The following is a 23489-nucleotide window of genomic DNA, read 5'->3' on the forward strand; positions in this document are numbered from 1 at the left end:
ATTTGATTTTGGAAGTTTCCGATATGTTCTGCGTAATATTTTGATGGCACATGCCTCACAGACGTCTAACTTGTACCCTGCCTTGTGCTCCATTGTTAGATAATCTTCCACTTGAATCTAAAAATGCTGAAGTCAAGCTGTTTTTTCGCTGGAATATGAAAAACTCCCTCTTTACTTCTTTTTTCAGCAATGTTTTTCTTGCTGCCAACGTGCACGTGCAGCGATTGAAAAGCCTTCTCCGATTTTGGTATTCAATTTTGGACGGAACAACGCCTCGGTAGGGGAGGGGGGCTCCCCGTTCCCTGAAATATAAATTTTAGGCGCTTCCCACGAAATAAAAGAGATTTTACTCAATGAGTGTTGACACATTTTAAGACTTTAATTCCATAAATATGTTGGCAAGGTAGGCTCCAAATTACACCTGAGACGACTCGATTTCAAAAAAATTCCCGAGGGAGTCCCCCCAAACCCATCCCCTGAGTTCCTCTCGGGACTTCGGGAGTCTCTCACAAAATCTTCCTGAAATCCCGTTTGACGGTGTGTTTTTTAGTGTCCCCCGGACGTACCTACCCTAACGAGAGGTCCTTCTGTCCTCCTTTCGCCAGAGGTTCCTAGTTCCGCCCATATAATCCTGTATCTTCAAATCATACGAGCGAGTTTTAAATTGTTTGAAGGATATAAAAATGAATCATTACCGTGGCTCAGCGTCTGGGAAAAGAACGCAAAAAATCCACAATGCCAATTCGTATCTGAATTGAAGAGGGAACAAGTAGGAAGGCCTTCGATGAAAATGATCAACTCGTTTCGCTGAGGCTGAGACACGGCCGACGTTAAAACTGCAAAAAAGCGCATATCTCATTTTCGCTGTTTTAAAATCCTCGCTTACGTTTCGTTTCATCAAAAGAGGACCAACCAACACTTTTGCCTTAAAGTTTCACAGAATATTTCTCTAACAGAGGCGATAAATCAAAGGACTTTTCAAAAAACAACGTCGAAAATTTTTCAATCCAGAAAATAAATTACGACAGGAACGCTGCAGCGTCGCAAAGGGAGTTACGCGTTTTTACAGTTCCATTGTCGACTAGGTGTCGGGTGTCACTTGTATACGAACAATGCCAGGCTCTTATACCGGTCCTTGTTTCTCTCATGTGCTGGATTAGTAGATTTCTTATTTTTTTCGGGAAGGTATCTTGGAATTTTTTATTGTCAGCTTATCTCTTTTTTTTGTTATGTACGTATAGTTTACTTTCCGCTTAATAAAATTTCTTATTTATTCTGTTTTTTTTTCAGTCGTTTACTGTGATTACACCGCCTCAGGTCGATCGCTTCAGTTCATCGAGGATTACATTTTAAAGGAAGTCCTCCCAGCCTACGGGAACACCCACACAACCACTACTCTCACCTCTCTTCAAACCACCTTATTTAGGTGAGAATTTGCTAGTTACGCTCTCGTTGTAATGTGAATAAAATGTTCAGTAAGCACATACCATAGCATGTTCATCTCAGACTTTTTTTTTTGTTAGGGTGTAAGTATGTGAGGGAGGGTGTGCGTGTGTCTCGCACTAGGTGGTTTTAAAATTTCCAAGGAAACACCCAGCTCCGTAGAGTTGAAACACGAGAAAATCGAAACACTCGCCGCTTACGACGTGCAAGTGACTTTTTTCGAAAGTACTCTCTAAATGGTCGGGGGAACAAAATTGGACCTAGCTTTTAAAAAGCACTTTTAGCTGATTTTGGAATTACACAAATACTCTGGAGTAGTTTTAAAATTCAACTTGTCATACATTCCGTCCTGACAAAAATTCAAAGTCGAGAAAAAATATTTTTGAGCGTGAAAATCGACGCTAAACTTTGTCCTCAACATTCAGTCTAGAAGAGGAATAAAACTTCAAACCTCTTTTTTTTCGGTTCAAACTTGGTCCATTTCTGTAAAAGTGGGTCCAAATGTGGCGATTTGGACTACTGCAGAGGCTATACCTACCTTTCAAACCGCATGCACCACTACTCCTAAACTGGGCGGGACCGTTTTGGGGTGTAGAAGCGTCATTTTCGTCGAATTCGGGGGTGAGAGCTCAAACAGGTCAACCTTACGTTAAATATAGGAAGGGAGGGGGGGGGGGGGTTCTGCCGATCTCAAATCTGCCGAGATAGCCAAGAGAGCAGTAAGTGGATTTCTGCATGAGCCATGGTTAACACATGCCTTCATATATCTCCAGGTTCGTGCCAGCATGCACCTACTGCTCTCTTCGCTGTCACGGCAGAAATGACGCCCCTGTTAGTGTGTAGAGGAAATGTCACACAAACTTATTGTTAGTTGTTGGATATTGATGGTCCTGAAGTCTGAAAAGACCCAAAACGTGACCTCAACTTAATATTCCAATGCAAACTGCCTGAGCTGAACATTCCTCCCTCAGTTTTGCACTGATACTCGTTAAAGCTCAAAACTTTTGACTCCAATTGAAATTCGTGAAATTATTGACCTTGTTTCCACCCCCCCCCCCCAAAAAAAATAAAAATAGTGAGGACCCAGCACTATTGTACCACCTTGTTCTTGAAGTAAATCTCCTATCCGCAGCGTCTCAACAATTTCCACTTTGTGATGAAATGTGTGACCATTTTCTATTTTCTTTATTTTTTCCATTTTCTAGGCATGAATCGCGGGATATTTTTCGGAATGCTGTCCACGCGACAGAGGACGATGTGGTAATCTTCGCGGGCAACGGCACCACCGGAGCTGTCCATAAACTAATCCATGCTCTGGACCTCATCGAGCCTCCTGTCGTCTTCGTAGGACCCTGTGAACATCACTCCAATCTACTTCCATGGAGGGAAATCGGCGCCAAAGTAAGTATTTTCTTCCCTCTAATTATTTATCTAATCCATGATTTCTAGGACTGGGAATAACCAAGAAAACCGGGGATTCATAAGGGAATGAACAATTTCACGGAAACTCAAGGAAAAACACAAGAATCTGTTCCAGAGACTGATCAGAATAATGGAGAATCTTTCATTGACCAGTTAATATAAACACAAGGAACACTTCTAGAATCAAGAATTCTAATGTAAGCTGAAGGAACCGCTGTAAGATGAAAATAAAAAATCGATACTCATATCTGGAACTCCGGAGAATTATATCATTTTTCTCTAAAAAATCCTGGCAAAGTGGGAGAAAACTTGGATTCCTCATCAGGGAAAAATCAGGGAATGAGCGTGGTCAATCATTCTAGACACCATGATATGATCTACTACCATAAGATGAATCTAGACTAGAAATGAGGGAATATTAAAGTAATTTTCTTATTAATGCTGAAATACAGGTTTCATTTTTAATATTTAGCTGGAAATGGAATCTTTACCTGTGAGAGTATATTTTGGCTGATTATTCCTGTAAAATTTTGTTTGGAAACTCTAAAACAGCTAAACATTTCCGAAGGAGCCAACTAAACATTCAATTTGACTAATTAAGCGAAGGTCATAGCCAGCTGAAATCTGCCTCTGAATTTTTTTGCCAGGATAAGTTAAGCCAACATTTTGGGGAAAAGTCAATTCTTTGCAGTGGCGATGCGTGAATGATCAATTTATCGATCTTTCCCCATTTGAAGCTACGGTGAAGAATTGATTATTAAGGTGTTTGTTGCAAACACCTTGTTAATCGATTCTTCTCCATAGGTTCATACAGCAGATCGATCGATATATCGCAAAGCACGCCATGCAACTGATTCTTTGAAGTGTGCTCATTCACGTCGAGTAGAGATTCATTAGAATTCAAAGCTTCTCGATGATTTGTCCATTATTCTGCTAAAATGTAAAATTACTTCAATGTCTATCTTTGCATGGGTCAATACAATTAAAAGTTGCCTCATTGACAATTCTATTATCTGCCTTAATAATTTTAATATTTTTTTTGGCACAAAAGTATACCTTTAGCCAATAATTATGTTGAGAGAGGTTCGATCTAGTGCCTGAATAGGTCATGGTGGCACCTAATATTTACAAAACAAGCCTTAAAAAATCGAAAAAATGAGTCAAATAATGAGTTTTGTAGTAACAGGAAATAAATTTTTTGTGAGCTTGCATGCATCTTCTTGCCATGAGTTAGCTTGTAATAATTTATCCACTGTTTTTAGATCATCAGAATCTCAGAGACGAAGGAAGGTTTCCTAGACTTGGTGGATTTGGAAAACCAGTTACAGCTTCATTCAACAATGGAGTCACCTGACACAAAATTAATTGGTTGCTTCACAGCTGCATCAAATATCACGGGTATAGTTGCTGACGATATAGCAACAACTCTTTTGCTCCACCAGTATGGAGCTTTGGCATTTTGGGACTTCGCCACCGCTGGTAAGATAATGCATCTTTTAAGCTTTTATAACGTTTATATCACAACTTTTATAAACTTACATATTTTAAACAATATTCTACAATATGCATTCCAAACTATAATTTCGTTGTATAACTATATTTGTATGTTGTGTTTTTATCAGTTTGTTTGATGGCAATCACTATCTGCCTTGCATTCACTGTTGCCTCTTCAAGGTTTTGCAATGAACATTAATCTTGAGAGAAGATAATTCAAAGGAAAGCCACTTAACCAGCCAGGTTAACTTCGTTGTTAACTTACTTTTGTAAAAAAAAAAAGAATAATGTCGCTAAACTTTTATTTTTAATTTTCAGCACCGTATGTTCAAATGGACATGAATCCTCTTTTTCCATCTCTAAATGAAGGAGCTGTTCATAAAGATGCAATTTATTTTTCCGGGCATAAATTTGTTGGAGGAGTACAAACACCTGGTATGATTTTTCTGTATATTATAGCAGAGACGCACTCTAGCTAGGAGTACGCCTCTGTTAGGAGCACCTTGGACATATGTGAGAGATCGCGTATTTCCAATAAATAGTCCGAGAAATAATCCAAAATAATCCAATAATCCGAGAAATACGCAATCTCTCACGTATGTCCGAGGTGCTCCTAACAGAGGCGTATTCCTAACTAGAGTGCGTCTCTGCTACAATATCAATTACTTTAACACTTGCATGTTTTAAAATGAGAGAAGGAGATTTTATTAAAAGTTCTATCAACAATATTTCCTTTGTATTATAAAGATGACTGAATTAGTATTGGCATACTGCCAAAACATAACGTTTATGTCAATCAATTCTTTCAATGAATAATACAAAATTCTCTTTTCCATCTTGGGAAGAAATGAATAAGTGAGCAAAAACCGCAATTTATAATTGAACAGATTTGGCGGAAAGCAACCGAATATCAAATATTGACTAATATCCTTTCACATGTTTATTTTTCTTTACAAAAAAATTCAACAACGTGGAATTTGCATGTTTACAAGAATATGCTTTAAAATCCAGGAGATCCATACTGGAAGTTTCAAGGCGTCATGTTTTATAGTTTAAAAAATGTCCAATGAGCCCAAATTCGGCACTTTCAAATGCAGTAAGATTAGTCTTACTGCTTGAAATCTTATTGTAAAAATTGATCCACCTTTTTCTGCAATATCTCGTTTTAATTTATTTCTTTCACAGAAACAAATTTCATGAAATATTTCATAGAAATCTCCAAAATTCATAATTTCTTTTGTTTCATGCCACCCTAGACTCGCTTGCTGGCCTAATGAGGACCAAATGGCGAGAACATATTGCTGAAAACATGTTAATATTCTTTCATCATAAGCCCTTTTGTTTTTTCAGGTATTTTGATAGCCAAGAAATCGCTGTTTCAAAATCCAATTCCAGAAGGTTGTGGTGGGGGTACTGTGTTTTTTGTAATGCGGAATGGTCATCGTTACTTGCAGGTGCATATTTTTTCATTTTTTTTCTAATGACTTTATCTTCTGCTAAATACAAATTTTAATCAAAGAAAAGCAAGGATACTGAAAAATATTGTCCTTTCTTATTATTTGAAAGTTCTTCAGTAGATATGAATATCTCCAATAAACTTCTCGTTCAATAAAACTTCTAACAGGATACTGAAAGAAGGATTTAGTATGTACCTCATTAATTAGCTGAATCTCAGTCTTTTTGTACGGTATGGTTCAGTGGCACTCACTTTTTTCAATTCATTTTCTAAAAATGCTGAGTAAACAGCTCCCAGGAATTTATCCAGATTTTTTTAAAGACTAAATGGCAAAGATTCCCCGTTTTAAAAATGCCAAAAATGGGACCTGTTTGAAACAATATTTTGAGTGGATGCTTGAAGCTGATGTTGTAGTAAGGCAGGGGAGACGGCGTTTGCTGTCTCTCCCCTCAGAAATGACTTTTTGAATTTTTCAATGAACCTTTCAGTCTTTTCAAGAAATTGAACGTATGTGAAACTATACTACAACCCTGCAAAAATTTCTTGCCATTGGCCTATTGTTAAATTTACACTTGAGAATTTTTCAGTTTTTGATTGGGCTTACGAATTCCTACTAGCATGTTAAAATCATCAAATTTTATAATAACTAAGAGAATTCGGTATCTTGCAACTCCTAGATATATTCTCCAAAAGGCTTTAGTTTTAAAGTTTTAAGCAAAAGGAGTGTAATTCAGTAATTTTCCCAAAATCAGGTGATCATAGCTATTTGAAACAACTTACAAAAAAGGATTAGTCATATTTTGATTTGAAAGTTGGTAAGGCTTAAATGAAGGAGGGAACGGCACTGCCTTGTGCTATGTGTTCAAAAAGTCTTTCAAGCAAAAATAAGTTGCAATCTTAGCCATATAATTTCCTGCCTCAGACAATTTTCTCACATCACAAAAAGATCCAAGGTAAAAAACAGTCTAAAAAATGTTAAAAATGAGCATCATATTCTATTTTTAAAAAAAAAAAAATTCCATCTTTTTTCAGGACACAGAGCTACGTGAAGAAGGAGGAACAGGAGCCATAGTTGAATCCATTCGTGCAGGCTTAGCAATGCAACTCAAATTGGCGGTTGGTGTTTCAAACATAATGACTTACGAAGAAAAAATAGTGAAGTATGCCTCACATCCTTTTTCCAAATTTTACTGGTCAATAGATTACCTGAGTTTTATGATTAGTGATGTCCCCTTCAGTTGCCCAGCAAGGCCAAATTGTTACTGTGGAGGCTATTATGAACAATCTAGTTTTTTTGAGTAACCGCTTTACGTTCAAGTAAAATAATTTGAATCTGCACTGAAAAAACCGTTTGTCATGAAAAAAACCACTGTAGCTAATGAATTCTATGGCAGTACAATTACTAATACATGTGCCATAAATAAACCTTTTCCATGCAATTTTGTAACAGATTAAAGTAGCTTAAGTAATTCGACTTATTGTTATTATGTTAGAGTCTTTAAATGTAAAAATATTCCCCAAATGCAAAAGTAGAAGAAAAGAAATATATTGGACCTTAAGAAACTCAATAAACCTATTAAGAGCTTCCTTTATTCACGTCATAAATTCATGTTTCTTGATTCAGGTCCTCAGACTAACTTGTTAAATGCTTAGTAATGCTCTAAAATAAAATTTTAAAATTAATTCGTGACTTTGCATGCCTTTTCCTAAAACATCATTTGTGAATTCAAACTTGTTTTGTTTGAACCAAAGGTTTTGTCAGTGTTTAAAGTAGGGTAGCCTAGAATCAAAGTGGGTACTCGCATTCCAGTCTAGTTGGCACACCCCCCCCCCCCCATGGCATCGCACATTTAAACACACGTAATTTTGAACAATCTAGACGAGCAGATAGTCATCTTTTGGCGTCGCAGGTAACTGCTTTGATTCTAGGTTACACCAGTTTAAAGTAGTTTTGGTCGTAATATCGTGGATTCATGCTGAAAGTGAGGTACTAATAACACAATTCGTTAGAAACATTAACATTTGTGAATCTTAAGATTAGTTTAGATTTTTTCCAATAACTTAACGGTTTTTTTTTTCTTTGTTTGTTTCAGAACCTTTCTATCTCATGTCCGAACCATACCAGAAATATTGTTACTAGGTAATACATCTCACGGAGTAAAAAGACTACCTATCTTCTCATTCCTCGTGCGGCATCCTCGGGGGACTTTTCTTCATCACAACTTCATTTGTTCCGTTCTCAACGATGTTTTTGGCATTCAAGCTCGTGGCGGCTGCGCCTGTGCAGGGCCTTATGCTCAAGATCTAATGGGTATTGATGAAGATCTTGCTATGCAGTATGAGCAAGTTTTATTGGAAGATAGGTAGGTTCCTTGTTCCTGATATTATTCCTCTATTGTTTTTTAATTAGTTTCTTTGTTGTCAAAGAATTTGCTGTGTTTCTTTAGTGAACACTCAAGACTGAGTATATTAATTGACATCATAAATTGAGTACAAATAATCGGTCAGAAATCCTGAGCGCACCAACCGACATTTTATTTTATTCACAATTTTGGTTTTGGTTTGGTTTTTTTTTTTTTTTTTTTTTTTTTTGGTGGTAGATGAAAGCATGATATAGATAAACAGAGAGACTGAAGCACAGTGAACAACCATCTAGTAAATGGCCTGATCTCATGATATCTTCGCAAGTCTTATTTTCAGAAGAAAAATTTCCAAATTTCTCATGCAAGAATTTCACAAAGACAAATGGTAGGCTTCTTCTTGTATTTAATTCAGTTGAGATGCTTTTTCAAGTTTTTCCTCTCACAGTTTTCATCAATTTTTTTTCCAGTCGACTAGACAGACATCATTTAAGACGCCATGAGGAACATTCCTCTTATGAAATGCTGAGACCTGGTTTCACAAGAATCTCCATACCTTTTTTTATGTCTGACTCTGAACTGAATTTTGTCCTGGAGGCATTGAAAATGGTAGCCACCGAAGGCTGGAAATTGTTACCTCAGTACTTATTGAATCCTGAAACTGGCGAATGGAGGCATCATACTAATGTTGTGAGTAGATTTGTTTTACAAGTACAGTCGATTATTTACTCCCTAAATACACAATTGCTCTTAGTAACCGTGTATTTAACTTTGATACTTTTTTCAGTTTTAGTGTATGTTCTGAAGAAAAGTACTAGTTATTGAACATTATTAGGTGGTATAGTCATTTGCTGTATCAACTACACTAGTAGATGAATGGACATTGGACTCAAACCTGATGATGCAAAACTGAAATCAAGTTGTGAAGGAAATGTATTGGAACAGAATTTTGTCTTTAAAGACTTTTCAGTATAGCTAATAGTATATTGATCTGTACGAACGGGGCTAATTCTTGCGACAAATTTACACAGATGCTGTTCTTGAAGAGCGCTACTGATTTTTTAAAATCATTCTTTTAAGTGCCAAGCACTGCGATGAAACATATTAAAAGGGAGACAAATGAGGGGGAGAGCTGGAAAGTCGAAAACACATTGATATGCTCGAAAATCAAGAAACATCACCGAATGCATCCATTTACCTTTTTTTTTTCTTTTTTTTTTTTCTGAAATTTCTGTCGCTTAAATGAAGCCAAAATTTAGATATTGCTTTTTCAGGGGTAGAGTAAACCTTAGACGATGAAAACCTCCATTTAATCTGTGAAATCTGTAAGCAGTGATGTTATAAAATGGACCTATTTCTACTAAGTGGAACCAGAGACAGGTGGAAAGGAAGGGGTGTCCTCGTTAGTCGAGGGCTGTAAGAATAGATGGGCATTATAAAGCGCCAGTGATTACCTCCGCAATGGTCCGCATGAACTCATGAACCCTATCCACATTGCTCTTGTCACTTGCATGAGTGGCGCATTCAGTTGACTCTTCATTCTGTTTGGTAGAATGTAAGATCAGCTTTTCCATTTCCCCAAAGGAAGCCATGCCCACTCTTGTGTACATTGTTTCTCATACAGCTGCCACAAGCACACTCCATTTTCCCCACTTGTCTTCAGTTCTGCTTAGCAGGAATAGTCCAATTGCCGAACTATTAAAATGAATATGTATGTCATGTCGATCTTTTGCTCCAATAAATGACGAAATTCTACCTGCGGCGACTGATCCTTCGCGAATAGTACATTTGCATTTTCAAACGCACAAAACGTCAATGAAGGGGCTTGGAAGACAAGGTGATCACAGAAAATAAGAGGTAGAGGTTAAGTCCCAACTTGGAAATTTCTGATTAACTGTGGTAATACCCTATTAATTGTGGTATTAGTTCCATTTAGGAGAAATACGTCCAAATAATGGTCCCACCTCTGAAGATAGCCATCAAGTTATTTGTCTATTTTCGGTGACAGTGATCAAGAAGTTGTCGAAAACTTGAGAACAAAGTCAATCCAAATTCAATCTTAAGTAAATACCAATTTTGTTTCTTTGGAAATTTAAGAAATCTCAATTTTCTTCTTTTCTTTCTTCTTTCACTTTCGTGAGGAGGTGTAATGGAAGGTTAAACGAATGGCTTCGATTAACGTTCAAGGCAGGTTTAGTGGAGCTTAAGGAGTTGTTTCCTCTGATACCTTTTATCCTATTTCAGGTATTCAAGGACAGAAAATGGCTGGGCTCCATTCGCTACACTGATGGGAAAATGACTGTCAACGAAAGGAAAATGTCTGGTCAAATCCCTTGTCCTAAAGATTATAATGAGTGTTTACAGACTGCTCGTAATTTATTTAATAAAGCTAGAAAGGTATGTATCGCATTTTTTCTCTTGGTATTTTGAACTACTTAAGTTTAAAATTTCTTTTCCCTAACCCATTGGGGATTGCACCTTGAAGCCAGCCTGTTCAAGGCTGCACAGTTACTTTTTCTCACCTCAAAGTTACCAGCGATATAGCTACTACAAGGGTCGTTTAGGAAGTAAGTTTACCCGTTCAATATCTCCTAATTTAAGGTAGATAAAGATGAGCGTTGAAAAGCCACAACTCTCAGCTTTCTAACATGTTATAGATTTTTAAATTTGCTTTAATAGAACTTAAAAAAAATTGATTTTTCTGAACCCACTCCTATCCATGCGGATCTAAAATTTCACGGAGCGCCATCAAAAAGTGAGTTGCTGTGAGTGCTGTATCTATCGCATATTGCAAAAAAAGTGACTTAAAAATGGTTGAAAGTCATGGAAACCAATAGCGAAAAACATTAATCAGCTAGGAAATTGCAGGATTGACTGTGTTTACTTTAAAACCAGTTGTATTCGAACAGAAGTTAACCGAATTGTCGACGTTAACTCTCACTCACTGACCGGGTTGTTCATAGGGCTTCACATTACTCCGCCCGCTTTTGAAAAAATTCCGTCCAAGATGCATCATTTTGAAAAATATGCAATATTTACGACATCTTAACTGCAAACTAACCTGAATTTGAGCAGCTTTGGTCACCTTTTATGGTTAAAAAACGAATTATACAGCGCAATTCACATACCAAAACCAAATTCAGCCGGCACAACTCCATGAGTTAACCAATTATAGCCTAATCTTTTCACATATTGCAGTTCAGATACAATAATATCAAATGAACCTGGATTTTCTGATTTAGAAATGTACTTCCCCATATTTTACATGAAATTCAACCACCTCCAAGCCACTTTTTTGCGATAAGCGATAGACATAGCAGCTCATTTGCTGATGCCGCTCCTTGAAATTTTGGATCCGAGCGGGTGGAGGTGGGTTCAGAAAAATCAATTTTTCTAAAGTTCTATTGAACCAAATTTAAAAATCTATAGTGAATTAGAAAGCTCAAAGCAGTGGCTTTTTAATGCTCTCACAGATTTTCTTTATCTATCTTAGTCTCGGAGATATTGAATAGGTAAAGTTACCTTCTGGACGACCCTTGTATGAGTGAAGTGAAGGCTTAGTCACCTAAAAATATATAAATGATAAATTTTATGTAAATTTACTAAAAAATGCATTTCAAAGCTTGAAGAAGCATGAAAAAGCATTTTATACTGTAAATATTTGCTTCAAATGGCTATAATGTCGCAAAAATGTTTGGGATAATTATATTTTTGTCACAACTACAACCAGAAAGTAAAGAGAAAATGTGAATGAATAAATACCTGCCTTATAAAGTTAATACTTTATAATCCAATATCACAAAATCTGTAGACATGACATTTTTCCATTTAAATTATTCTTATCTCTTATTCAATTCAGATGGCTCAGCGATTCCCACTGGCAGATCAAACTGTGATGTTCAATGAAACGGCCGAATCATTGCGTTGGTTTATGCTTCCCAGTGAGGCTCAAGATCTCCTTCTGGGCAATTGTCTAAGTGTGAAAACTAATGTTCCTTTTGACCCTTGCAATTACCAAGGATCTCGAGGTAGTATTGCCGATCTGCCACAATTCGTCCATGACAGAGATGTCTTTTCAAGGCATCACAGCTTATCTGCATTGGATACATCTTCTCAGAGGTAAGATGAGTAAAGCTTTTTATTAACTTAAATATTATATAGAACTTATGGAAGAAATGTAAGCTTTTTTTATTTTAAAGAGTCAGGACTTGATCTAGGTGTGTTCAAACGAATTCTTGCCGGAACACTTTCGATATCGTCTCTTATTGAAACTGGCGCAGTACCGACAGTGGCGATGATATCGACAACAGCCGGCCTTATCGGATTTTTGAGAGCTCGCATTCAATGCATTGTTGCCCCGTGTGTCGGTTTATCAGATTGCCTGGCGCGGCGGCGCGTAAGATAGATGTACAAATGGCAACAGCTCATTTTCGTCAGCTCCGAAAACTCTGTTCGCTATCGGCATGAGCGCTCTTATCGTAACTTTTTCTTAACGGAACTGTTTCGGTAGCTTACCGACAACCGATAGAACAGCCCTAACTTGATCATTGATTGAACTCGGAAAACATATGTCGATCTTGATCAAAAGAAACTGAATTCAAACACAACCACAAGCACCAGTTTGGCAACTTTTATGCAAGTCTGTGTATTATGTCAAGAAAGGTACTGAAAGGGACCAAATGTTGAGGATAACTGTATTGTCCTCCGTTTGATTCCTTCCTTCAACTCAAATCAGTTGTGACTAAGGGTCGTAAATTCCAAGGCAATTAGTTGCCTCATCAAGCGATGCTGTTTTTCAGTCTAAAGTTTCTCCCTCCATGTCAAAGCGGAAATTTTTTAGCAAAAATTAAATCCAATGATTGATGCATGACTATCATCACCTCTCGGTTTCATGACCCTGCCAATCATGGCAGCTGGCCATTTCTCTCAAATCTCAAATGGCTGTAAGATGAAGAGTCATGCACGTTGAAAGGTTTGAATTATGTCTTAATTTGTTCTTTCCACGGAGCATTCTTATTTTATTTTCTGTAGAGATTCACATTCACCTCATCAAGACCCATTCAACTTGCATAGTTACTCTATGTTTGAATTATGTCTTAATTTGTTCTTTCCACTGAGCATTCTTATTTTATTTTCTGTAGAGACTCTCATTCACCTCATCAAGACCCATCCAACTTGCACAGTTACTCTATGTACTCAACATTGTCACCGCGAGGTCTTTATCAGAGAGGAAGAGAGCGCTGTTACAGCTTGGGCTCAACTCCACCACCTCTACCGCTACATCCCAGATTATCACTCGGCATATCAAGGAATAGGCAGTGCAGCATAGGAAGCCAAACTGAACTGAATTCATTGAGTGATAGTGAAAATAGAGGTATGAACCAAATTACTAATTGTTTTTTAAAGTTAAGGAAGGGAAAGCTTGAATTACATAATTTCACACCTTTCTGTTGTGAAGAAGAAGTTGCCGTAGTCATTGCTCGGCGTCAAAAACCTTAACCTTTCACTCTCTGGTATCCTGTTAATGCCTTCTGTTTCATTTATTTTTCATTCCATCGATCCATGATCCCATGATGTGCATGGAGCAGGTTTAGTTGTACAGTAAAAGCTTAATTTACTGGATTCGTTTTCTGGAAAACCCTAAACATCGAGCAATCAAAAAGTCAGCTGTAGTCACATGAGCTTTTACTCCTTACTTACAATTGTCAAAATCAAGAAAATCGCAAAATTACAAGAAAAAATAAAATTAGGTGAAGTAACAGGATACTATACAACCACAATATTGTACTGAAGAGAAAAAAACTACACAGAGTTGTGCCAGGTTTCTTATACTTCTAATAAAAGCGTAGAGGAAAAAGGCCCTCCTTCAAAAAATGACAAATCCAAAAAGACATTTTCTCATGACGAGATCTCGTCTTTTCAGATGTGCCTCAGTGATGAGTATACTCGTCATTTTAAGGCAATGAGTCAAGTGCTAGTGGAAAGATCTGTCTGCAATGCCTGTATAATCGATTAAAGTGCCATAAACTCAGCTTGTGATCATTATGTTTTTAATTTTTCTAAATTACATAATTTCTTCTTTTTTAGACGATCAAGATGCAAGATGTTCTGATACTGCCTCTCCTCCTGTAATTGTCAATAATCAAGCTCATTTACAGGTAAGTTGCTCTTTCTGCTTTTACTGTAATTTGATTGGGACAAGGAAAGGGTCTCTTGAAGTAAACAATGTTTCATCTATTCGATATATTTCTCCTGGATAATATTCTCTAAGGCTGTGCTCCAATTAGACTTGAAGGTAGGTCAAGGCATGATCAAGTACTAGGCTGCTGCTTGTCCTCTTGACTGGAACGTTTTCTAGTTTTTTCCAGCTGAGAATAGCACCATAAATTGGACCTGTGCAGATAAACAGAACTGAAAGTTGTAGTGCACTGACGAAAAGAAAGGAACGTTTGGGCTGTTGCAAATTTCCAGTCTGTTTTTATTTCTTTCGTTTCTTGAATAACACATATGAGTCTTGTAGGTATCAGTGCAGACAACTTCGGGGACATTAAGTACGGTACTGTAATGCAAAGCAATCTTAACCCTGTCTTTTCATCATATCAGGAGTGCAGAAGGTCAAGTTAAGACGTGGTTCCACATGGCTGCACATGGTCAGATTTTGTCATTGTTTTGTTGAACTCAGTATATCCTAAGGAAGATTTTAAGCCCAAGTTTTTTTTAAAATTGGTCCCTTTTTATAGATTTTAGAGGAGGGATACTTACTTATTGAACGTTGCCGGTACTTTAAATGTTAGTTTTCTTATTACTGAATTTTTTTTTTTTTTTTTTTTTTTTTTTTTTGAGAACACTGAAATGTTACGAAAGTATTGATACTTATAAAACATAAATTCTAGTTGTTTTTGCATTATTTCTGAAGTGGAGATCAATTATGTATCCTTTATATTAGTATCTTAACATGTGACTTCACCTCCTATAATTTTTATTTCAATTTTCTTTAATGTTTTTCATTTTTTTTCAGGCTTATGTGAAAGAAGTAACAGAAGAACTTGCAACGGAGATCAAGTCTGAACTGAGGGAAGTAATTGCAACGGTAGATAGTGCCTTATCGGAAAGCTCAGAAAGTTTATCAGAATATAATTACTTAGACCGAAGGCAAAGTCAATTACCGCAAATGAAGCAGAACATGAACGGAACAGGAGCCTTTTTCCCTCGCAACAATTCAGTTCCGGTTATTGTTACCTCTTCTTTTGATACGGCAACAGCACCTCATTCAGCGCCTTTGATCAAGCATGGTTCCATTCCATCTTCTTATACTTCACACAATAATGTGTACCTACCTGAGTATTCATATTCACAACCCAACAGTTTTGCACCACTCTGTACCTCTGAAACTAATGATGGTGCCTCTCCCACCACTGATGTCACGGAACATGTGGCTGAGTATTTAGCTGAACTGACGACAGAGATGGTTTCTGAGATGAAGTCAGAATTTAGAGAAATGGTTAGCGCGGTTGATGAGATCATTTCTCCAAATGTTGAGCGTTCCTCATTAACATCTTTGAGCACAGATGACATGAGTGACTCTGAAACAACAAAGAAATCCGAAGGCTGTCGTCGCATATTAAATTCTTCTTGTGAGTTCCGTAAAAAGCCTTTGCTTAAAAGTGGAGAGGTCACAAACAATACAAGTTCTCAAGACAGCGGTATTAATGGTAGTTGTTCGGATAAAGAGGCAAACAGTCTGGACAAGCAGGAGTCAGATACAGACAAAATGAGCTCTGAATCAACCCTAGAATGTTTTTATCAGTCAGACAATGATCCTTGTCGCAAGAAGTCAGTTATCGAGGTCGAAAAACCTCGATGGCATTGCCCGCCTAGAAATATCTGGAAACCCACTACTGATGCAATTCTAGACTTTGACATGATTAAAGATGGAGACCGCGTAATGGTCTGTCTATCGGGCGGTAAGGACTCCTTATCATTACTTCATACTCTTCATCAGTTTCAGTACTATGCAAAGAGTAAAGGAATCAGTTTCAAATTGGGTGCTGCTACTGTCGATCCAGGAAGTTCGGCGTACAACCCGCAGCCACTGATACCCTATCTAAAGCTCTTAGGAGTTCATTATTTGTATGAAAAACAGCCCATCTTAGAGCAAGCAGCAAGTGTTAACTGTAGCTCAATTTGTAGTTTTTGTAGTCGTATGAAACGGGGCCGCTTGTATGCAGCTGCTCGAAACAACAATTATAATGTTCTTGCTCTTGGACAGCACCTGGATGATTTAGCTGAAAGTTTCCTAATGTCAACTTTCCATAATGGAAGATTAAGAACCATGAAGGCTCATTATTACATTAAAGAAAAAGATTTACGAGTGATTCGACCTTTCATTTACGTACGGGAGAGAAACCTGCGGCAGTTTGCTGAAAGCCGTAAATTGCCTGTCATTCCAGAGAATTGCCCTGCATGCTTTGAGGCACCAAAAGAGCGGCACCGAACAAAGCAGTTATTGGCACAGCAAGAGATTCTGTTTCCAAAATTGTTCACGTCAATACGATCAGCTCTGCTACCTCTTATTTCCTTCCATCATACTGGTGAAGAAAGTAAAACGTACAATGAGTTTAAGAGTACGAGTAAGAAGAGAAAAGAAGCTTTTATTAGAAAAGTACCAGTGGAGTCCGAGAGCGACACGGATGAAGATAGCCCTGTTGCTTGCCAAATCCAAGGATCTGAAATGAAGAGTTGAGCCTCTGTATTATACTCGTTATTTTAACCTTTTACGTGCAGAACCACCTCGCTCTCTTAGTTTCCCTTCATTTTCAATTCCAAAAATCATGAACCTTTGTGCTTCTCATTTAGATCTATGTTCCTACCAATTAAATGAACTTTATCAACCAGGAGTTGCTGAGTAACTCCTCTCCTATGTAAAAACTTTCCTTTCAACCCTTTACAAGTCTCAACTTGAATCTTGTAACTTTCAACTTTAACTGAAAGCTCAAAAATAGTTCATGTTGTCGAACCTTTTTTTCTATGAAAGAAGACTGTAATCAATTCGATATGGTGATAAATTCTGTAGGGCCGATGAATGGTTCTCTTTAGGATCATCACCGTTAGTTGTTTGAAATAAAGTATTGTTGTTGTGTAGATTGAAATATACGCAACTGTGTAGGTTCATTCTTGTGATAATTTTTGTAATTTTAGTTTTATATCTAGTGATTTATTTTTGTGATGTACTTTAGGTGTTTACGAATCAAAATTAGGTAACAATCTTTGACATCTATTTGTTTTAGTCAAACAGGCTTTGAAGTTGACTTATGTTTAAATTTTAATTTTAATTTTTTCTTTATGACTTAAATTCCTTGTTCGTTGACACTCCTCAAGATTGGTGATGAAGGGTGATCCATGAGTCAACAAACATGATCCACTCTGACTTTATGGATTAGGAGGTAATGAAGTGAGGTGCAAATCTGCTGACATTTGTCGTTAGAAGATATCACCGACTTATACAACAACAGATTTTATTTGCCTGGAAAATTTTTGTAAGTATTCTTTCTGTGAAGGAAGCTTCTCTACCCCAAGTAAACATTGAACTGTCCCTGTGCACGGGTGTAAGACGTGACAGGCAGAAATTTAGCTATGCAAAAGGTTCAAAAAAGTTGATTAGGTGAAATTCCAGCAAGAGGATAATAATTAGCCATTAAGATTTATGAGTTTTGAAAATTAGACCCAAAAAATCTAATTGTGTGCGATGATTTCTTGACAGATTTGTTCAAATGTATGACACAATCACTCATATCAATGGTGAATTGTTGAGCAAGTGAACATTTTTGAGAGCTTTAAGCTGAAAGCTGCAGAACTTTTGACGGCAAAATTTTCTTGTAGAAGTGAAAGCAATTGAGTCAAATGAATGAAAAGATTTCTTGTAAAATTGAGTTATTGAGCTAAAAGTGGTTCAGCTGTTAAAATCACAAAGCCATTAAGTTCTTAATTAATGAAGACCATCTCGGTTGTGTTTAGTAGAAACGCACCATGTTTTATTTTGGGAAAAAATGAGTCGGAATTAGTTTTGGGGTCAACTAGTGGTAAATTTTCTCCTGTCCAAAATTCAAAGTTAAGGGAAAATGTTCAGAACAGGAAAAGAGAAGTTAAAATTTTGTTCTTAACATTGAGGTTTCATGAAGGAATAAAACTTTCTTTATCTTGGTTCAAACCTGATGTAAAATGGTGTATTTCTAACAAACTCGGTCCGTTCTCTAATCCGAAATTTAAATGCTCTCTTAAAAGTACTTAAAATTATAGGCAGCGATTCATTTATATCAAAAAGCTTGACAGGGTACAACCATGTGTTTTCTTTTTTTTTATTTTGCCTACTTCACATTTTATCTTAAAAGCAAATGAGCATTAGCACTTCACTGTAGGGACCCTCATTTTATTATGTCATTTTGTACTTTTTGTTGTGTTTTTTCCCCCTCATTCTATTTTTGAATCAGCCCATATCCAGAAACTATATTTATTAATGAGATGGTCAAACCACCTCACTTTTAATTTGTATCAAATGAATTATTACTGCTGTGGTCCCAGCTTTTAAAAATTAGATTTTACTGCCAACGGTTTTCACAAATTTTCTCATGTTTCCTAGGTGGAGTTTACCAAGCGATCAACTGGACTGAGTTTATCAGAAGCGTACGGCGCATTTTGGAAAAAAAAAGGAGAGTAGGGAGCAGTTTTGGATTTGACTATTTGTAAATTTTCTCCTGTCAAATAATTAAAGTCTATAAAATATTTTGAACGGGAAAATATGAAGTCCTTGAACTTTGTCCTTAACATTAATTCCTATGGGGGAATGAAATTTTACCCTTTTTCTTAGTTCAAATTTGATGCCACTTTGCCACTTTGCACGGGGCCTGTTAGACTCAGTCCAAATGATGGATCTGAATGGTGGAGTAGGCTTCACTTTCAAGAGTTAAGTCCATTGTAAAAATCCACTCGGTATCATTGAGTTACATATATTTCTGACTGAAAGTGGGAGCCAACTTGTCCAGGACCATTGTTCTTCATGCTATTCATTTGAACATGTCATATTTTCACATTTATTTCTTTTTATTTATTTATTTATTTTTTTTGGCAACAAAGTCATTAGCATGCTTCATACTAACTTACCTCCTCGTATTCGCTGCCAGAGTGCCAGGAAAACATGCAAAAAAAAGGACAACTCTAGGTGAAAAATTGAATTAACTGAACGAGAGTCAACAATTTTTCTGAACAAAAGTTTGCAAGGAGTTTTTGATCAGTTTGCCGTTAGTTTGCTTATGTTAGACTCTTGATTTTAGCTTACTGAGTCGGATATGGTACCACCAGGACCAATTTCGTATCAGGCTCATGAGCCCTACCTGGCAAGCTCGAGTGACTGAATTTTTTTTTCAGAACAATGGCAGCATTCGCTCTCTGTATTCGCATGCTTTGAATAATTATAGCTTGAGGTTGCAATTTGCACCAAAATTATGCTTTTTACTCTTATCCTAATGATGTCTCTCAGAATGATGAGTTGCCATTCTAAAATTCTGAATTTCAATGGAAATTGGATCTAAAAGCTCAAATAGTGTTTTTTTCTCTTAATGAGATTTCGGGACAAATGGTTATTGTCTTTGTCTATCATGCTAATTCGCCCTGTTAGATTTTTGTTATGTTGCTATTTACCTGTCAGTTCGTTGCCTTAAGTTTTTCATTGTATTTACTGTTGAACCTGTAGTTGTGTATGAGTAAAGGAATTAATAATACTTATGAAAAGGTTCAAATTTTGAATAAATCATATAATCTTATGTTTTCTCTTTCTTTTAATTTTCGTAAGCTAAAAAACTAGTGTCTCTCGGCTTGTACCGAGTGGACGTGAGTTTTCTCTTTTAGTTTGGGGGGGGGGGGGGGTGTATTTTGATTAACTACGAAGGTTGCGCCAAAGTTTTTTTAGGATTGATTTTAATTCAGTTTCACTTTGTACCAACAAAGGCTACGCTTTAACTCAAGTCACTTTCTTTTCTACTTCATTCCGAAGATAGGTACCTCAAGTTTTATTGTTAATCAGCAAATTTCCAAATATACTGAATCAACGCACCATTGAATATTGATCATAATATCCAAAGAAACCCAAGTAGAAATGACTTTTATAAAGCGATTTTGAAAAACCCCTATAAAAGTGTTGAAATGTTCGTTTTAGGAGGCCCATTTTGCTTTTTCTAAAGTTGCATTTAAATCTTTGTGAAACTTATGCCGGATGAGTTTTTTCCTTTTTTTTAAAAAAAAAATGGACTAAGGACATTATAAAAGAGTTTTTTTAAAACAATTTTTCCATTCAATTTTACCTCTTGTACATTTTATTTTTTTTTTTAAGGAAAAAAAATGAAAGAAAAATCAAAAACGATTTCCTATAACAAACATTTTAAGAGTTTTATAAATGTTTTTGTGACAGTCATTGCTTCTGAAGGGAAGGGGATGAAGGGTAGCAACTCAAGAGCCCGTATGCAAGATTTGATTGCCTCATTTTTGCTGTTCCTATGGAGACAGCGGGTGCAACTTCGCAAGAATGATTTTAATATTCCTAACCGCTCTTGAAATAAATTATTTTTCTATAATTTCTCCAGGTGTTAACCACCCCTAATAATCCTGCTCAGTAGAAATTGCATTAAAAACAGAAAGAGAGAGAGACCAAGTTATGTATGCAGCAGCCACAAAAGTAGGAAAGCGGCAGAGCGGACAGATTTGATGTGGCGCAGCGAACATGGGGATGAACATGGGCCAACTCATGCTCTGGAGAATCGCTTTGTGATGGGCTGACTGTGAGCGAAGAGCCAGCCAGCTGAGCCAGACTGCTCGGCGGCGGAATCATGGCGGGGCGGGGGAGAGCGGTTACATTCCGAGTACCCCGCCGCGGGGCGGCGCTTCCCTGCGCCCGCCTGCGCGATCTATTAGTCCAGGCGCCTGGCGCTAAAAACGAGGCTACCTGGAATTTCGGGTACACAGCGATTTTTTTGGCTTACTTAGGCCTTGTCTCCACGGGACGTTTTCATGGGATTTGTCCCAAGTTCGAATCGCAGGAATGAAACTTCTGGGATTTTTCTCAGTTACCGTCTCCACGGGACCAAGATCCATCCATATAGGTCAGTCATTGCGCAGATTTCCCCGCTCGGGGTAAGCCCCTTTCCATTGGCTCGTGACGTCAGCATTACTGCCGCGAAAACCAGAAAAGTCGGAAACAATGCTTTTCTTATGGGAGAGAGCAAATTTTTCTTAATGAATCATTTAAATTTCTTACTTTTAAATCCTTTGAAACTTTCTGTGTGTCGAAAAGAACGTTTAGACATTAGCATTCAGGGGTTTCGATTTTGCCGAATTTGTTTCTTTCATTTTTACAGTTTACTCTGCATCAGCCATTTTTACACGCGAATCTATACCACTAGATGGCTTGTTACATCGCTGACTTCAAAAATCATTTAAAAATATAAAAACGCAAATTCAGCTGAATTGAAACCCTTGACGCTAATTTCTAAACGTTCCTTTCGACACTCAGAAAGCTTCAAAGAATTTAAAAGTAAGAAATTTAAATGATTCATTAAGAAAAATTTGTTCTCTCCATAAGAAAAGCATTGTTTCCGACATTTCTGGTTTTCGCGGCAGTAATGCTGACGTCATGCGCAGAAGATTCTAATTTGGGTTTCGGGAATGACTGACCTATATGGATGGATCTTGCACGGGACGAGGCTCATACGGTCCTGCGACTAGTTGGCGCGGGAAGATAGATTAGATAGGTAAAGTCGAGTATTTAACCGTCATTAAAATAATAAGTGCACTCAATTGACAATTAGACACATATTTCAACTAAACAAACAGGAACAATGGAGTCTTCAACAAAATATCGCACAATCCGTTTACACTTCTTATTCTTCCTCTCTCGGTGGGTCCCAGGAGTAAAAAGGACTATACTTGGTACTGGGAAAAATGTTGATAAACTCAATATTTTTCCCAAACTTCGTAAGTGGGGATTTTTCCCTGGGACAAATCTCGTGAAAGGCCGTGAAGACAAGACCGAACGCAGAAGAAAAAACGGGGTTAAAAAATTAAAAAATACTAATGAGTGATCAATTTTCAAGGACAATTCTGTAATTTCTCCTACAATTTTTAAAATAGATTAAAATGCGTAATATCCAAAATCTAAGCTCAGATTCGGGTTCCTCGTGAAAAATCGATGCGATTGCATGTATCATATGTTAGCATAACATGAAGGAAAGAGGTTTAACGACGGTTTAGATCAAGACCAATCCGTCGTACCACCCCTTCGAACTACGCCGTGCGCGCCGGTCGCCCGAGCCGAGATGCAACCGCGAACGGAGAGGCGCTGGCAATAACCAGTGATCCCGGGTGCTCCGTGTACGAGATCCGTACGCTCTACCGCTCTCCGTGCTACTATTGGCTGAGCGTCATTCTGTGACGTCACGCGTACGGATATTTTAAGATAGGGAAGCGTTTTTCCCATAAGGTTTTCGTCCGTACGCGGTCCGTAGTCGGTATAGGGAATGTCCGCGCGGCACGGATAAATCCGTACGCCTGGCATCACTGGCAATAACAAGAGTTCGGTTTCGTCCCGAGGAATTCCTGAGCACTACCATGTTGCCACGTTGCATTCATATGCTCGAATCAGTATGCTACGTTGCGTCTCTTTCCTCCACGCTATGCTCGGGTATGGTACATGAAATTGCATCGATTTTTAACGAGGAATCCGAATCTGAGCTTCGATTTTGGGTATCACGCGTTTTAAGTCACATTTTCCAACTTCAAAAATCCGAAATGGCTAAAAATGCTATCTCGGCTCTGTTCGATGGATTTTTGTGAAACTCGGTGTCAGGATATGATACATGAAATGAGCTTCGATTTTGAGTATTACGCGTTTTAAATCAAAATCTGTCAAAATTCAAAAAATTAAAAATTCGAAAATCCGAAATGACTGAAGTGGCTTAAAATGCTATCTCAGCTCCTGTTCGATGGATTTTTCTGAATTTCGGCGGTTCGCAGGCACCTACCTGAGGAACAGAGTTAAGAAATTTCGTGAAAGATTATAAGAAGAAATTTCCTGAAATTTAAGGAAATAAGAAATTTCACGAAACATTCGATGAAATTTCTTTTAGCAACTCTGCTGCGGAAGGAAACAGCTGGACTGATGAGCGGCTCTCGCCTCTCTCGTTCTCTCCTCCCCCCGCCCGTTCTTCTCTCGGCGCTCTCATCCTCAGGTTCGGTAGCCGGTGTTGTGAACCCCGCGCCCCCGCGCGTGC

General features: G+C 37.6%; 1 protein-coding gene across 2 annotated transcripts in view; it reads left to right on the forward strand.

Annotated features, from left to right (window-relative positions):
* The window catches only part of LOC109031724 (uncharacterized), a 52944-nt gene extending 32953 nt beyond the window's left edge, over positions 1 to 19991 (forward strand). For both annotated transcript variants that reach the window (XM_072300219.1, XM_019043420.2), the window contains 13 exons: positions 1291 to 1426; positions 2649 to 2844; positions 4128 to 4344; positions 4678 to 4794; positions 5710 to 5813; positions 6848 to 6975; positions 7909 to 8178; positions 8646 to 8865; positions 10420 to 10572; positions 12035 to 12294; positions 13317 to 13549; positions 14263 to 14333; positions 15194 to 19991. In XM_072300219.1, the coding sequence (XP_072156320.1) occupies positions 1291 to 1426; positions 2649 to 2844; positions 4128 to 4344; positions 4678 to 4794; positions 5710 to 5813; positions 6848 to 6975; positions 7909 to 8178; positions 8646 to 8865; positions 10420 to 10572; positions 12035 to 12294; positions 13317 to 13549; positions 14263 to 14333; positions 15194 to 16918 (3830 nt within the window). In that variant the 3' untranslated portion in view covers positions 16919 to 19991. The remainder of the gene's footprint in view (positions 1 to 1290; positions 1427 to 2648; positions 2845 to 4127; positions 4345 to 4677; positions 4795 to 5709; positions 5814 to 6847; positions 6976 to 7908; positions 8179 to 8645; positions 8866 to 10419; positions 10573 to 12034; positions 12295 to 13316; positions 13550 to 14262; positions 14334 to 15193) is intronic.
* Positions 19992 to 23489: the final 3498 nt, after the last annotated feature.

This window comes from Bemisia tabaci, chromosome 4 (genome assembly GCF_918797505.1).
Source record: "Bemisia tabaci chromosome 4, PGI_BMITA_v3".
In the NCBI taxonomy this organism is placed as follows: domain Eukaryota; kingdom Metazoa; phylum Arthropoda; class Insecta; order Hemiptera; family Aleyrodidae; genus Bemisia; species Bemisia tabaci.